The sequence below is a fragment of the Amphiura filiformis genome, chromosome 7 (genome assembly GCF_039555335.1).
Source record: "Amphiura filiformis chromosome 7, Afil_fr2py, whole genome shotgun sequence".
Classification (NCBI taxonomy): Eukaryota; Metazoa; Echinodermata; class Ophiuroidea; order Amphilepidida; family Amphiuridae; genus Amphiura; species Amphiura filiformis.
In genome coordinates this window covers 4,466,901-4,484,936 of record NC_092634.1, presented here as the reverse complement: position 1 = coordinate 4,484,936, position 18,036 = coordinate 4,466,901, and the positions used below count along the sequence as shown (strand labels likewise).

At 36.3% G+C, this 18,036-nt stretch overlaps 2 protein-coding genes across 2 annotated transcripts in view; one reads left to right on the top strand and one right to left on the bottom strand.

The window, feature by feature from the left end:
• Window positions 1-4,714, bottom strand: part of LOC140156655 (glutamyl-tRNA(Gln) amidotransferase subunit A, mitochondrial-like) — a 101,996-nt gene extending 97,282 nt beyond the window's left edge. Inside the window, exon 1 of the mRNA XM_072179593.1 lies at window positions 4,591-4,714. Within this exon, the coding sequence (XP_072035694.1) occupies window positions 4,591-4,614 (24 nt within the window). The 5' untranslated portion in view covers window positions 4,615-4,714. The remainder of the gene's footprint in view (window positions 1-4,590) is intronic.
• A 242-nt stretch (window positions 4,715-4,956) lies between these two features.
• The window catches only part of LOC140156654 (cell division cycle 5-like protein), a 28,044-nt gene continuing 14,964 nt past the window's right edge, over window positions 4,957-18,036 (top strand). The window contains exons 1-5 of the mRNA XM_072179592.1: window positions 4,957-5,097; window positions 11,288-11,391; window positions 11,900-12,061; window positions 13,731-13,861; window positions 16,219-16,547. Coding sequence (XP_072035693.1) covers window positions 5,053-5,097; window positions 11,288-11,391; window positions 11,900-12,061; window positions 13,731-13,861; window positions 16,219-16,547 — 771 coding nt within the window. The 5' untranslated portion in view covers window positions 4,957-5,052. The remainder of the gene's footprint in view (window positions 5,098-11,287; window positions 11,392-11,899; window positions 12,062-13,730; window positions 13,862-16,218; window positions 16,548-18,036) is intronic.

Below are 18,036 nucleotides of genomic sequence, written 5' to 3'. Positions count from 1 at the left end.
GGATGTGCCATCACCCTCTGCTTTTACTTCTACTGATTTGTTCTGCTGCCCTCTGTCTTTATCTGAAACTTTCTGACCTTTTACCTTTCATCTCCTTTCAATTTCATCTTTTTGTTGAACACCTGTTTTTACTTTATTGTTCACTCTTGCTTCACTTCACTGCTTCTCTCACTCTGTGATTGGTGCATCTTGCATTTTCTGTATTGTCTCCTTTGTTTGCCTGTGTATTGATTTTGAAAGGATTATTTTGTATAGGAGTTTGATGCATGTTTTTTTTTTTTTTTTTTTGTATGTGAGCTGATGACTGAACGAGATGGATATACATGGGAGTGTGAGGCCAAATTTTTTCCTGCAGGATTTTTGTGTGTAAAAGGAATGTATGCAAGCTGATGAATGTGAGTAATGTTGGCATCCAAAACCAAAATTTATTTTTATACTGTAAACCCTTCCTTGACCGGAGATTGTATAAAAATTATTTAGGGTATTTATTTAGTCTATTTCTTAGGTTAGTTTAAAGTAATTTTAGGGATAACGGAATTTAATTAGTGTAGAATACTTTGCCAATAATTTCAGGCCTTTGCAAAAATTGTTTTCTGATGATTTGAAGTTGAAGTTTTGGATATGTTTGATACTGATTTTGAAATGGATGTTTGGAGATATTTTGGTATGCAATTTTGTTTTCTCGAGACATGAAATTTAGTTGCAAAAATCTTTTTCGTTAATTACGAAAATTAATTAGGCCTATATTTTTTTTTTTTTTCTTCATAATTCATTGATATTAAATTTGGTTGGCCGCAATTTCTGCATGAAAAGTTTTGTGCATCACCTTTAAAAGGAGTCTTGAACTCCGGTGATCCCCTTTCAGACTTGTTTGCACGATAAGCTTGCTTGTAATTCCAAATTTTATTTGTTTTTCTGAATGCATTTTTAGGAAGTTGACGTTTTTACCTTCCCTTTCAGGTAATTGAACGTCACCGCTTCCTTTTCACAAAACCCATCCCTTGTCGTGCTTTTGTTTAATTACCTTGTCCTTTAGGCCTACACTTGTAGGAAATCGGACTTGGTCTTGGTTTTTATTATCAATTTAGGCCTTTATTATTTATCACCTTGTCCTTTAAGCCTACACTTGTAGGAAATTGGACTTGGTGATAACTTTCATAATTAATTTAGGCCTTTTATTATTTTGTGTCTCGATAAAAAAAAAAATGTTCAGTGCATTTATGCTGAATTTATACGCTGAATAATTCAGCGACACATGCTGAGTTTTGTTCAGTGATGCACACTGAAATTTTCAGTAGGCCTACACGCTGAATTTTGTTCAGTAAAATACGCTGAATGTGTATTTAGCTTTTCAGCTTTTGTTGCTGATTCAGCTTTTGTTTATTTGTTTGCACGCTCGGTAGATACTGGTGGCTGGGCGCCTATCTGTATAAAAAAGCCCGCCCGCTTTCTTCCGACATGGATTGTGCCTGCACCAAAATTAGTTCAGTTGCAAATTTGGGGGCTTTGGATTTGTAGATAGAACCCGCCCATTTATTGCTTTATTGTGGTTTTGTGATTGGTTTATTGTGAAATATTAATGTGCAAAGGCCTGTGCTTTATTTAAATTAATTTTGAAGCTTGTAGGTTAGGTTTCCGTCAGTAGATTAAGTTAGTAATTAATTTAGGATTTATTTAGTTAGTTTTGCTTTCTTTGGTCAAGTCTGGGTTTCATTTGTATTTTTGGCCCATTTCCTTTTTAAAATCCATTTGATGCCAACATTATGTCTTTGTTTTCTAAATGTCTAAATGTTAAAAGTTCGCTTATATAAAACATTTGCAAATCAATAAAATAAAAAAAATCATGAAGTAAAAATATTATGTGCAATATATGAAGAAAAAAAAAAAGGAACTTGATAATTAAATATTTTTGTCTGATATGCTATATTTTATTGTCTTTAATAGAACTTTATTGTGTTTCGCTTTACTCATTATTATTCAAATTTTCCCGCCGCTTCACCTTTTGTTTCTGCTCCTTTAGGCCACGCTACCCACGGCCAGGGAATTGTCCGACTTCGTCATAAGTCGGACTTTTATTCATTTTCCAAAACCTCTGGTCCGTGACATAATTTTTGGTGGCAGCGGTGGGATAGAACAACTTTGGGTAGAACTTCAGATGTACATGGCACGGAACAGTTCAAGTTGCTACCACTTTCCGAGATGAGCAGTTCAACGATAATAAACTTTGTTATAACTTTGATATTGGGAGTCCGGCGTTTCTTCAACAACGCCAAATTCAAACCAAACTTGAACTTTGTCACATTGTTCTCCATCTTCAGTTCTTCCTGAAATAAACTTTGTTTTTGAAGCTGTTTACCAATCGTGATGGCCATACATACATTTGTACATGGTTGGTTTACATACAACAAGGAATTTGAAGAACTTTGTTATCAATTCTTCGTGTGCAGTCTGGTGGCTGAAATTTAAGACTTTTATCAATGCTGACATCGCATCGATATCATTTGCTGGGCTGTTATCTTCAGAAATGGAACTTTTACTTTAAACCAAATCTTCGCTTCTAGTGACTCTTCAAAACCAAGTCTTTACTTCGATCATCTTTTCATCGCTCAACACCAATCTGAGATGTAGTTTGTGTCAGGTTGAACAAGTTAACAAGTTCGTCCAGTGAACTTCACCAAACTTACCAAACCAAACTATTCTTCAACATCGGGTACCAGACAGGTGGCGTTGTGCAACATACTTTTTTTTTAACGAACAATGAACATTTCGCATCATAGTCAATGATCAATATTGATTTATGTTGCATCTTGCATCTTCAATTTGTTTTTAAAAAAAAGTCTCCTAACTTACTTATATAGTAAGATTCGGGGACTAATCTTGTTGGGTGGGGAGTTTTGTCGCAAATAGATAATTGGTTTAATTTTACAAAATGTATTTTTTTATGTTGGATGTGCCATCACCCTCTGCTTTTACTTCTACTGATTTGTTCTGCTGCCCTCTGTCTTTATCTGAAACTTTCTGACCTTTTACCTTTCATCTCCTTTCAATTTCATCTTTTTGTTGAACACCTGTTTTTACTTTATTGTTCACTCTTGCTTCACTTCACTGCTTCTCTCACTCTGTGATTGGTGCATCTTGCATTTTCTGTATTGTCTCCTTTGTTTGCCTGTGTATTGATTTTGAAAGGATTATTTTGTATAGGAGTTTGATGCATGTTTTTTTTTTAGTTGGGGAGTATGTGAGCTGATGACTGAACGAGATGGATATACATGGGAGTGTGAGGCCAAATTTTTTCCTGCAGGATTTTTGTGTGTAAAAGGAATGTATGCAAGCTGATGAATGTGAGTAATGTTGGCATCCAAAACCAAAATTTATTTTTATACTGTAAACCCTTCCTTGACCGGAGATTGTATATAAAATTATTTAGGTATTTATTTAGTCTATTTCTTAGGTTAGTTTAAAGTAATTTTAGGGATAACGGAATTTAATTAGTGTAGAATACTTTGCCAATAATTTCAGGCCTTTGCAAAAATTGTTTGCAAAAAACCCTCTATAATAAGCAATGTGGACATGTCTATCTAAGTATGGGTATTTACACCAATTTTGCGATAAAAAATAGAAAATAAAAAGCCCCTCTTCCTTTTTTTTTTTTTTTTTTTTTCGAAAACCGGACGTGAAACATATTTTATTTTTTACTTGGCCTAACAAGTAACTTTTATAGGTCATAGGGTAGAAACAATAGTTGTACAATTGTACGAAATATACATTTTGTTATAGGCCTAAAATGTTTACAAAAATATATTGGTCCACACGTTGTGCATGTATTCAGTTGTTCGACGTATAGATATGATGTTGTCCGAGCAATATATGTGACCTTTAATGCTTCAAACACAACGTCTACAAGACCCAGCACAGACCAGAACACAACAACAACAAACAGGACATCATGCAATAGCCATGAACACTTGACAAGTTAACAATAACAATGCTTGACTTCAATTAGGTATCCTAGGTGAATTCAAATTTGCCATCAAATTGCATCGTTTTATATATCAAATTAAAGCCCTTGAGTAAACTAAGCCAAAACTGAAAACCTTTTTTTCATAGCACTTTCCGTAGCAAAGTTACATCTTGTCAAAGATTGACTTTCATCAAAAAGATTCAGCTAGCAAAATTCCCCAAAAGCGGCATTTCGGGGTGTTTCTAGATCTTAGTCTCATGGCGATGGCAGCTTTTTTTTAATGGAACTGCTATCAAAATCCTCTAAAATTCCATGTGCGACTTGATTATCACCATAAAAATCATATATTTGGGTCAAGTGAAGTATAGAAAACATATTTATGTAGGTTTCCTTCACCCACCTATTCTCGAAAAAAATTCAAATTTCTATGTAAATATGCATTGTGTTGGGGCCCCGGTCTCGGCGAATTCGCTGACTAGTAAATGTGTTAACTAAGGTTTGCCTAGGTTACCTACTTCAATTGTCAAAAAAAATTATGAACAAATAAAAACTTCATAAAACTTTTTTAATTTCAATATAATTTCTCAAACATGATTCAAACTCAACTTCAAGTGCTGAACAACACAAACCTGTCTCAGGTTAAGGCCAAGCATCCTTAAATTCAGTGTTTTCGGCAGAAATTCTTGAGCGACACCTCAGCTGCTGCTTTCCTTCTCTGCACGGTGCTGCAAAAGGGTTGTTATTCCACGTGGGTACACCTAGCCCACAATGCAATGCAAATCGTTCACAAATCACATGATGAAACATGTGATCAAATTATTTTTAACCAGAATGATGATTATGTTCAGTAAAATTATCATAAAAACCATTTTTATACACTACTAAACATTTTATATGATATAATTTAAGATTTAATACAATAATATTGAAAATATTAAAAAGTTTGGAGAAAAAAAAAGCTATACCCACAAACCCCCTGCTAAAATTGTCGCCATTTTGTTTCTGTCGTAGAAAACGCACCGAAGGAAACCTGTTGCAGAAAACCTCTTTTGTGGTGAAAGTGTTGGATTTTACAAGCCAATTGTGTCACCATGCCTCGAATTCAGATAAAAGGAGGCGTATGGAGGAATACAGAGGTGAGATGATACTATCAGATTGTCACAAAATGGTCACAAAGCTACCACGTATTTTGCATGGTGCAAAATTCAACAGACTTGTAGTTGTACTGTCATTTCACAGTCACAGATCTGTACAGATTAATAAAGACAAGACATTTTCATTCATGTTATGGTATTTCTAGAACCAGAAGCTGAATCGCTTTAGTTGTGTTTATATAATTAATTACCTACTCACAATCGTCAATCATCCATCGCGTATTATTTTGATTTGAACAATTTACGATCGATTCACTCGGTCGGACATCCGGTCCGGGAATATTGTCCCCTTTTTACAAGCGCGCGCATAGCAACCAGCTCGAGAAAGGGGAACTGCATGCCCATGGCAGCCCATGCATTTTATAATATAGGTATGCTAGGTGAATTCAAATTTGCCATCAAACTGCATCATTTTACATATCAAATTAAATAAAGCCCTTGACTCCTTGAGTAAAGAAAGCCAAAACTGAAAACCTTTTTGTCATGACATAGCACTTTCCGTAGCAAAGTTTAATCTTGTCAAACATTGACTTTCATCAAAAAGATTCTGCTAGCCAAATTCCCCAAAACAGCAATACGGTGGTGTTTCTAGATCTTAGTCTCATGATGATAGCAGCTTTTATTATGGAACTGCTATCAAAATCCCTCTAAAATTCCATTGTGCAAGTGTCTCATCACCATAAAAAATCATATATTTGGGTCAAGTGAAGTATAGAAAACATATTTATTTACTCCGTAGGTTTCCTTTATGCGTCGGAAATACAACCAATACAAGATAAGACAGAACAGGCTTTTCCATACAGTGAACAATATAAACAAGAAATGGAATCCAATGTTAACATATATCTGCACAAGCGACTGATAGCCTATCTTTAGTATTGATGCTTTCAGCCTTTAAATGATAGCAAGAAATGGAAATCGCCCCAATGGAAAGATTTTAATCGTGAAATTGATCGCCACATCTTATGGATTCACATTATCCTCCGGCAGAAATGTCAAACTGTCAATTAACAACGTCTACTAGTGGACTGGTTTTGAAATCCACTCTCATCAAACTAATCAAAACTGTAAACTAAAATTTTATCGAAAATATCAAAAGAAGAAATACTAAATATTGCTTAGTTTCAATGATGCTTACCGATCGAGTCGCCTTGGGTCGTGCGTCATGAATTGGGGTATAGGAAAAGGGTGGAGGCGTTACATTTTTTCATTTTATTCGGGACGTTTTGTCCCAGATCTCAAGAATAGAGAGGGGTACTGAACTAGTTTTGGTCTCATTTTGTTGCTTATTTATCTAGCTCAAATTGTGGAAAGAAAGAACTTCACACTTTATTTACTTCTTGAGATATTGCAATTCAAAGGATGTGAAGTCAGGGGTGGAGGATCCTACGGTTGAGGATCCTACGGTTGAGGCATGTGTTAAAGTATAGGGAATGTTGATTTTTAGCGCCTCACAAATATATTTTTTACTGTAACTTTATAACCCAACAAGGTATTGAGATAGATTATGTACCATTGTTTTGGTATTTATGTCTAGTTTGAAATGTGACCAGTTTTACTCCAAGCTAAGTTGATTTTTTGCAAGTGTGCTGCATTATGTGTCATGGGTTCTAGGATTTTCCTATACGTCACTGTGTTAAGTATTCATTTATGGTCCGAAATGTTCTGAAGGTCATATTTTTGATGGAGTTACCCCAATGCTGTAAAAGTTAAAAATTTTTGGATGAAAATTTGATGAGGAATTCAAATATGCCACCGGTTTTTGTGTGGGGCATGGAGGAAAAAAGTTTTGATTGAAAATGTAATAAAAATCATAAAATATATGTACAACTTTTGAACACCCTGTATCTCAGTAAGGCAACATAACTCATCATTACAAGTTTGCTTTTTTTGAAAGCCTACAATGTTATTAGCACATCTAAAAAGGTTTTAGCAGAACAGGTGTTTAATATAATAAATAAGAGAGGAACAAAATAGTATACTTTTTGAACTAAAATTTAACTTTTCCACCCTATATGACATTTGTGGCACCCTGTATATTGACCAATTGTTTGTATGTGTGTATTCCTGGTACTTTAAGCTTTATAGTGATATATAATTTTATAGGGTTTTGTTGAACAGTTTATGAATTACATCAGTTTAAGTACAAAAACATGTAAATTGTTCAATTTTTTAGTATGTAACGCATTTGGCCCCCAATTCATGGCGCACGACCCTTGATGGTGTATTTCCGATCATTTTGCAAAGTGGTTGAAAAATATTTCCAAGACGCGAGTATCGCCATTATGCATGGCCCGGTAACCTGGATAAAATTTAACGCAATCTATCATCCAATCCTAGTTCACCTATCACCTGAGTGATCACGTGGTTTGCCGAATGAAACCGAATGAAGCCGAATGAACGGTATCGGTGTCGGAACGAGGATTGTTAGTTTACTTGTAAACAAATTGTTTCGCCGGCACGTTTCAAGAAATTAAATTTACGATCTTTTGATAATTAGTTACGGATCGTTTTATTTTAACCTCTGGCATGAGAGATTGAAAATGTGGGTTAAAGATAAGCCACTCTGTGTTCTCATTTTGCAACCAAAATAGGCTTCTCATAAAGCTTAAATTTGCGGGACATTATGCTGGCCATCCATGGATTTGAAACATGGCGGATATACCAAGCACCCTCACTACGTTCGGGTCTGTGAGGGTGCTCGACCAGGCATAGGTTTCCTTGACCAACCTGTTCTTGGAAAAAGTTTGAAATTTCTATGTAAATATGTATTGTGTTTGGGCCCCGGTCTAGGCGAATTTCGCTGACTTGCAAATGTGTTAACTAAGGTTTGCCTGGCATACCTACATTTTACGGCAATCTTTTCTTTTAGACCACCCGAGCTATATAAGGTTAAAACTACGAATTTATCAAATTAAACTTTCGCATCAAGGTTAAACATGTTCTTAGCTATACACAAACATACCTTTTATTTTGTTGAACAAGCTTATTTTGTTCAAAAATCTATGTTTTTATCACAATTTTTTGATGTAAAAGAAATGAATACAAAACCGGTGATGCAAACTCTAAAACTATTGCGTAGCACGAGCGCTTGATGTACGCTCATTTTGACAGTGATTTACGCTCGCGAATCAAGCATTTTCAAGCGCGTTTCATTGACACTATTTTACTGCATGACGCAATTTTGCATTTATTCTAGATGGCGAATTTAACGAAAAATACGATGTGTTTTTCTTTTTAAAAATCCCTCATTTCAAAAGTTCTTTGCCAAATTCGACTCACTTAGTCATCTTTTTATGTGATGGAAGTAGCGCTGATTTTATGAATGTATGTTCCTTGCTTTTCCAATTGAGACAAAAACTTCCTAGCAGGAATAGCAGTTTTCACTTGTTTTCAAGAAGTTGTTTTAATCTGTGATCAAGCCATCAGCCAAGATGGCGAAAGCTCAGTTCCGTGAGTAATATTTATTGGATTTGGCTAACATAATTAACCAGTTTATGATCTCAACAATCCTACCAAATGAATCTCTTTGCTGTTGTTTTAACCTTGTTTTTTACCCCATAATTTCCCTCATTTATTGAAGCCCTGCCTTCCTTCCAATACATTAAACCTTGACTTCAAAGTGTTGGGCAACTGTTTAACCTTGATGCAAAAGTAAGAATTCAAGTAGGGTGTTAACCCCTGACTGTTCCCAACCTGTCTCGATGTTCAAATGGACCCCAATGGAAATAAGCTTCAAAAGAGGCTTTCTTGGGTTATCCATTACAGGGTTGTCAAAATAAAAACCCTGAACAAATCAAATCAAATCAAACAGAGGTACATGTAGACAACATTATCCTGTCAAAACTGTACATACCGGTTATTCAAACACTCAAGTATCTAAGAATCAGCATGAATAGGAAATTAAAAAGCTGTGAAGTGGGACACCTAGGTTTCATTATCACGAGGTATAGGACTTTTTATTTTTTCGGAGAAGAGCAGGTAGGCAACTACTTGATTATATTTCTACATTGTTCATACTACATACTCTGAAAATTTTAGAAAGTTTTTTTAAATCACATTTTTGTTCATAAAATGGGGGTTATAGCGCCCTCAACAGACACTCTCTCCATAGGGCTACATGTAAAGACCAGTTATAGACAAATGGCCCTAAAATAAAACGGACTCGTTCATTTTTCCTCAAATTTTGCATATGATGTAGATTTAACATCTGGAATGTAATGCAAGTGGTGTCATTGCTGCTCTTCTAAATTCATTTATGAAATGTCCACCCCAGACCAAGGTGGGACCATGTGCTTCTTTTGTCGAGTTTCCCATCAAGATTTCAAATGAATATTTTGTTCTGGGACTGATTATTCGGACTGCACAATGACCAATATTTACTCATGAATGAAAACCAATAAAATATATAATATATATATGGCTTATTCCATGAAGTTGGGACACATTACAAATTGGGAGAATTTTATAGTATAAATGCAGTTTAATATTTCTTATATGAACCTTTTCTCCTCAGTTGATATTTTCTAAATAGATATGATGTTTAACTTTCATGTAAAAAGTTACTTGAAAATTGTACCTATTATTTTTTTATTTTTACGGACCATTAAGTGGTTGGTGTCCAGCACTTTTTAGGGCAAAAAAAATAACATAAAAAAAGCAAGTATGCGGAATACAAATAATTTCAATTGTAACATCAAACAGTCACAGTTTTACATAAAATTACATGAATTAATGTTAGTAGTAACTAAAAAGTACATTTAAACAAAACAGAAACCAGTCAATTAAAATTTATGGGATGTCAAAAATGAGCTTCCCGATGCTACACGCGTGTCCAGAAAAATAAGTGTAGCATCGGTATAACAGCTCACCCACAGCACATACATGTATCATTCAAATCAATTTGTTTTGTGTTTTTATTGATGTAAACGTGTTTATAGGAAATTTGACCAGCATTTGTGCCTAAGCTCTCAGTCATTTTAAAATTTCATGAGAAAATGTCACCGTGGTGTCCACGTGTAGCATCGGGAGATTTCAAACCATTATACTTGCTTACAGCAAGGTCAGTACACATACTGACATGAATGGACTTATTTTAAGATGTGACTGGGTAGGGGTTTTCAAGGGAACTTGATTTGAGGAGCTGCCATTTTACCAAAGAGTAAATATTTTGAAAAAATGGTGCGGTGTCCATGTAGCATCGGGATGTAGCATCGTGATCAAAGTATAGCATTGGGAAGCAAACAGTTAAAATTTATGTAATTTCTTCTTATATTTTGAAACTAGATGACAAACAACTAAACATTAACTTTTGAGGGCAGGCAAACATTGTAAAATATTTATGTGTTCAATACAAATTTTTATGCACTATCAGACACGGTGTCCATGTAGCATCGGTACACAGTTTTGTCAGTTTTATGTATTCACCAATTTTTTAGGTATCCTTGTTTTATTTTTTCTACAACTTTTAATGTCCGTAGGCCCAAATATAATTTTTAAATAACTTTACCACAAAGTATGATTACTTCTTGTGCAAAACTCACAATCCTACCGATTCTACAGGACACGGTGTCCAAGTAGCATCGGTAGAATTATGTTGAATTTTTGCAACAAAGGCAAGTTTTTTTTTTTACTTCTAGTTTTAAAATAAACTACCAGCTGTGAATCTAATACTTTCTGAACCATCCTAGGTAGCTGCAAATATATTCCTTGTGAATTTTAGATACAAAAAGAAATCAAACATAATTTTGAATAGATTTACCTGTCATCCTTCATTTTTGATGCCTCATAACTTTTGTTTCTGATTTAAGATAGTGTAATTGGTAATATTATGCTAATTTGCCATGGTAGGACATCATAAAAAGTATTTTATTAAGACATGTTATGGACAGTATGTTTAAAATAGAGAGCTAGTATAAAATGGTGTCCATGTAGCATCGTGATATTTGCCTCGACTACTGAACAACAAAGCACTTCCACAGAAATTCTGTACTTTCCAATGTAAAAGATCACTTTTTTGTTGAAGTATGATAGTTGAAGTAACTAAAACACACATTACATTTAGAATTAAGTCATTTTGAAATTTTGACCCTTATGTCACACTTTGTGCCCCAACTTCATGGAGTTAGCCATATATTAATAATTAAGTTTGTTTTTCAATTTTGTTTCTCAGGATGAGATTTTGAAGGCAGCTGTTATGAAGTATGGCAAAAACCAGTGGTCAAGAATTGCCTCACTGCTGCACAGAAAATCTGCTAAACAGTGCAAAGCCAGATGGTAAGGTCAAACTTTTGTACAGGATGGTAAAAAAACACCTGCCCAATTCATTTCATTATAGAAAAGATGTCTAAATGAACTCCCAGACATCTTAGAAACTAAGTACTGGTAAATAAATACTTTTAGGTCATTTTAATACTTGCTTAGAGTGATTGTAAATGTGGAAAAAAGAGGTGAAATACCCTGCTACTTGGTGATTGTTTTTGCCCGCACTCTCTTATTTTTAAACTGATTTTCATAAAAAAGTTGTCAAAATGCACAGGAGGATGAACCACTTCAAATGAGACATGTAGGTAAAATGTTTGAAACATTTCACTTTTTACTACATTAATTTGTCCTTTGTCTTTGTGTCTCAATATGTCAGGTTTGAGTGGTTGGATCCAAGCATCAAGAAGACCGAATGGAGTCAGGAGGAGGATGAACCACTTCAAATGAGACGTGTAGATAAATGTTTGAAACATTTCACTTTTTTACTGTTGTCCTTTGTCTTTGTGTCTCAATATGTCAGGTTTGAGTGGTTGGATCCAAGCATCAAGAAGACCGAATGGAGTCGAGAGGAGGATGAAAAGCTGCTACATCTGGCCAAGTTGATGCCCACACAGTGGCGTACAATAGCACCTATTGTGGGCAGAACTGCAGCTCAATGTCTGGAGCGATATGAGATATTGCTGTGAGTATAGTTTGAAGAATTTTACTTATTGTTTCTGATTTATTAACTGGAAATGTTAATTTTTTCATGTTAAAATAACTTATAATTATAATACTGAGCGTCTTGTCCATGTGGACAAAAGGCTGTGAGCATGCAAGGCATCCCAATTCACATCATCATCAGTCGCCTCCAACTATTGCGATCTTGGGCAAGCGAAACAATTTTGATTGGCTGCAGCATCCCTTCAGTATCTCCCAGGAGGTGCTGGACATACTGTAAGTACAGTGTGCGCGGCCGTCCCGGTCTCATCCCAATTCAGATACTATGCTTATATATAACATACTTCTTGATGAATTGCAGGTTGGCAAACTATTTGTACAGGATATTTCTGCATCAAGCTCCAAAATAACCAAACACCCAGGAGCCATTTACCCAATGGTCATAACATTTTGGCTCCTGGTCCACACCAATATCATGTGAACCAGGCTCTACCTTTTTTTTTAATAGAGCCTGGTAGTTAAAGCAGGTTTTGTATTTAATGTGTACAATTTAAATGACTCTTAGCTCTTTAAAAATGGCTCCTGGTTCACTAGATAATCTCAGGACCAGGAGCTACTTTTTCCAAATGTGTGGCTCCTGGTCCAGATCTGGTTATTTTGAGGCTTGTGCATAACACTTTAATATTAATTTTTCCTTTGTGGGCAAATTAGAGAATAAAAGAAAGTTTTTTTCTTTTACCTGTCCAATATGCCTATCGTGTCAAAATGAATTGGCTGGTCAATATTTTGAGTAGTGGATAAGTGGATGTTAATGCCGCTGTGTCCACTACGATAAAAACATTGGCCATCCCATGCAATATAACATGATACCGTAAAACCCCATCTACAAGCATATATAGTGTTTTTTATGAAAGTTAAATTAATTCGAAACAAGCGTAAATATGCCAATACAATAGATTGGTCTTAAAATAATACTTGTTTGTATTTGCTTGGATCCGTAATTTATTTGCGCAAACTCCATAATGGCGCCTGGATTAATGTAGCTTTCATCCGAAGCACTCTATATGCTTGTAGACGGGGTTTTACGGTATCAGTAGGCAAAATACAAAATCCCATCTTATTCAGTTAATTATAATCTTTATTTAAGTAAAACTGTTACCTTTGTGAGGACATCCCTGTTGTTTTAAATGTACAAAACTATCACGAACATCTAAGCTGCTGAACCGTGTTCTTAGTTATGTGTAGTACACAAATTCTTGAGGATCAACAAGCATTCCGACGTTGCTTGGCTGTCTTATATCAGTATCCACTATCATTGGATAATGATCACCTGAAAAATAGGGCTCAACCGATTATCGTTACAATATCCGATCTGATAATCGGTTGAGCCCTATTTTTCAAGTAATCATTAGCGTTATTTTTTTTTTCAAATTAACTGTGAATGGTCCTAGCACTTAAGATTTGGTCCAGTGGTTCTCCAAAGTCGCCAAAAACTTTCTAAAAAAAAAATTCATTGATATTGGATCATATCGGATATCGGACGACATTACAACATCGATATCGGATATTGGATCGGTAGACAAATGCCATATCGGTTGAGCCCTACTGAAAAACAATCAAATTGTGTAGATTCTTAACAAGACACATGAACTGAATAAGAATGTACAAATGATGACTTGTCACCTTTACAGGGACCAGGCTCAGAAGAAGGAGACTGATGGAGAGACTACTGATGACCCCAGAAAATTGAAACCAGGGGAGATTGATCCCAATCCTGAGACAAAACCAGCCAGGCCTGATCCCATTGATATGGATGAAGATGGTATGACTATAATGGACCACAATAGCCTCATCCCATTGGCATAGTTCAATAACCTCATTTAACAATCATAGTGCAAAATTTGACCTCAAGTTGCAGAGTATGAGTTTTTGTACCCAAATTTTCAAAGGTCATTCAATGAATGTGCAAATGTATTGGGGTTAAAGTAATGTGCCCTGATAGATGAGCATGTTGTGGATCCTAGTGGTCACTTCACCTTTGCACAGTTTTTTTTTTTTTTTTTCTGAGAGCACATCGGACACACCAAATTGCATTCTGAATTCAAGGAATGTCCTTTGATATCAAATAATTTGCGATATAATACAAATTTTATGGCAAATTATTAGAAATTTACATTTAACTATTTGTAGGTCTTTTGGGAAACTTCATGCATATTTTTTAAATAATACAAAAGGTCAAAAGTTTCATATGATGGTTGGCTTTTCCTCCCAGATTATGTATCTGAAAGGAATAAAGTTTAAATGTAAAATTTCAATTTTTAATAATTTGCAGTAAAGATTGTGTATTATATAGCAAATTTTAAAAATCAAACATTATTTGATATCAGAATGACATTCCTTGTACTCAGAATGCAATTGGTGTGTTTGATGTGCTCTCAGGTCACACAAAAAATACTGTGCAGAGGTGGGTGCCCAAGCCCTTAAATTTGCCAATTATTGAAAAATAAATGGAGATACAAAACAGAAATGGGGTACTACAAAAATATGCATTGTACATTCTCATGACTTTCCACCCAGGTATAAATGTAAGAGATGAAAGGATGGACCAGTTTAAGTCAGTTTAATGCTGGTTTCATACTTCCTGCTGCTGAGCGGTGTGACGATTCATCATGCCGCATGCACTTGTCTGCAAGCGGGAGCGGCGCACTGCTGGGTGGCAGCGGCATAACTCTGAAAGCCACTGTTTGCCGATCAGCACCTCGCCGCTACAAAATCATATTTTTTTCTCATACGTCAGAGCGGCACCGCTCCAAGTTGACTTGAATTCAACTTCCAGGGATGCTGGGCTAATCGGTGGGGTGATCGATATATATCAGCTTGCCGCTGGTCACCGCTAGCGTTTCTGGTGCGACTGCGAAGTGAAGCAAAATCATCTTTTCAGAGTCGTAAGGGACAGGAAAGTATGAAATCAGCATAACACCAAAATTCCTTCCTACAATACAATATGCGGGGTGCTATAACATCGCATCCTTTATCATCCCACACGCACAATCAGTAGAACATACAGTATACACACATTCTTGTGCGATGTATGCTACGGGTTTTTCCAAGATACGCAATGACATGTTACTTTCGGTCAAACAGACTTCCAGTAAAGACGCCCAGGATTTACATATATATAGTGGGATATTTTCGCTGGTTTAATTTTTAGCAATTTCATCAGTTCTGGACAGTTTAGTAGGTGTTTAATTCATGTTTCCAAATATATTCACATTAAGTAGTAATAAGTATGTGTAATAAACATATTTGTGAGGCCAAAAATTTGCAGCTGCCTGTTCAACTGCATAAAACACAAAAATGAAACCCCACAGAAAATTTGTCACTATCTATACAGCATAGGTAAGTTGATGATGATAAGATGATGATGATAGAACTTGAGATGAGATTTCAATTTACAAATTTGAATTGGGCTTTTCCAGTTGAAATCTATACACCCCCTATGGAAGAAATTACCTTAAGGGGGTACTACACCCCTGTGGTAAATTTGTGACTATTTTTGCATTTTTCTCCAAAAATAATAACACACTGCTAACAAAAGTTATGTATATTATTGGGGCAAGGAATCCAATTACTATACTGAAATTTCAGTGACTCAAAACACACGGTCCAGTATATATGATAGGAAATGAGGTACATCCTAGCGGTACCTTATTTCTTATCATAAATAACGAACTGCTTGTCATGGGTCACTGAAATTCCATTGTAGTAATTGGATTCCTTGCCCCTATAATATACGTAACTTTTGTTACTACTGTTTTATTAGTTTTTGAGAAAAATGCAAAAATAGACACAAATTAGTACCCCCTTAATCTTCAAATTAGGGAGTGTGAATTTCAGATGGGGTTACCTAAATTAGCCACTTGCAGTTCACATTATGCACTATATGCGGGAGAGCCTCGAACTGGCAGCATCCATGAAAGGAAGAATTACGTAACCTTACACAGAATGTTATATGACTGGTTCAATTCCCATTCATGTATGCTGCCAGTTCGAGGCTCTCCCGCACATAGTGCATAATGGCGAACCGCAAGTGGCTAATAGGTGACTCGTACTTGTTAATTAATTAAAATACATACTCAGTAACTTTTTAGTAAGCTTGTATGTTTATTTGATTTACAGAACTTGAGATGTTATCAGAAGCCAGAGCCCGTCTTGCTAACACCCAAGGCAAGAAAGCCAAGCGGAAAGCTAGAGAAAAACAACTGGAGGAAGCACGCCGTCTTGCTGCGCTTCAGAAACGTAGAGAACTTCGTGCAGCGGGCATTGAAGTACGACAGAAGCGTAGAAAGAAGCGAGGTGTAGACTACAATGCAGAAATTCCATTTGAGAAGAAGCCCGCTCCTGGTTTCTACGATACTACCAATGAGAACGTGAATGCTTTGGATCCTAATTTTAAACGGCTTAGGCAACAGGACATGGATGGGATACGTAGGGATGAACAGGAGGAGGTAGGTTGGTCTTATCTTACGCTTCCCACAATGCATTTCTTCCATTTCAATTCCCTGTACTGATTTGCTATCAGGACATGGATGGGATACGTAGGGATGAACAGGAAGAGGTAGGTTGGTCTTATCTTACACTTCCCACAATGCATTTCTTCCATTTCAATTCCCTGTACTGATTTGCTATCAGGACATGGATGGGATACGAGGGATGAACAGGAAGAGGTAGGTTGGTCTTATCTTACGCTTCCCACAATGCATTTCTTCCATTTCAATTCCCTGTACTGATTTGCTATCAGGACATGGATGGGATACGCAGGGATGAACAGGAAGAGGTAGACTAATTCCAATCAGCCGTCTACACCAATCAGCCGTCTATACTGTGTATGCTTCGTAGTGACGACTGATTATCTTACAGGCAATATCATGACGGACTTCTGAAAACTATTCAATGCGACTTTGGTTGTGCGCCAGAAGCGACTGACGTCTTGGCGCCCGTGTACCAGCGTCGCTGTACCGCTACCGCTGTGACAAGATCGCGCTATGAACTTCTAAAAACAACAAACTCGGTCAAAAGGTCAATTTGGACACAACTGCGCATGCTCTATGCCACAGGAATCCTGTTGCAAAATCCGTCACTTTTTTTCCACGTTGTTTTCTCAGTCGTCAATCCAGACGGTTGACGACTGAGGGCAGCAGTCTAAGGAAGAGGTAGGTTGGTCTATCTTACACTTCCCACAATGCATTTCTTCCATTTCAATTCCCTGTACTGATTTGCTATCAGGACATGGATGGAATACGCAGGGATGAAGAGGTAGGTTGGTCTTATCTTACACTTCCCACAATGCATTTCTTCCATTTCAATTCCCTGTACTGATTTGCTATCAGGACATGGATGGGATACGCAGGGCTGAACAGGAAGAGGTAGGTTGGTCTTATCTTACGCTTCCCACAATGCATTTCTTCCATTTCAATTCCCTGTACTGATTTGCTATCAGGACATGGATGGAATACGCAGGGATGAACAGGAAGAGGTAGGTTGGTCTTATTTTACACTTCCCACAATGCATTTCTTCCATTTAATTTTCCTGTACTGATTTGCTATTAAAACATGGGTCGAAAGTGATGAAAAGTACTGTGATGAACAGTGCACATCCAGTTCTTGACTATATATCAACTCATGTTTAGCCAGTCTATTCTCAACATGAAAACAAAGTAATTAGCTGGCAAATTCAAAAGACTTCACCCACTTTGTGTTGTGCCTTCCTATTGTGTCCTCCATATCTCGAAAAGGCTAATAGGAGTGTGATTTGATGTAGTGTGGTGATGCGTCATATTATAAAGGCTTCTGTGAAGGATATGGTATCTAATCTGGGTCTTGTGCTCATGGTGCAGAAGTGCGCCAACATAAAAGACGACTCCTTGCTCAGACCATGGCAGCCATCTTAGATATGCAGTGAAGGAAAACATATGCTACAGTTACTTTGTACACATT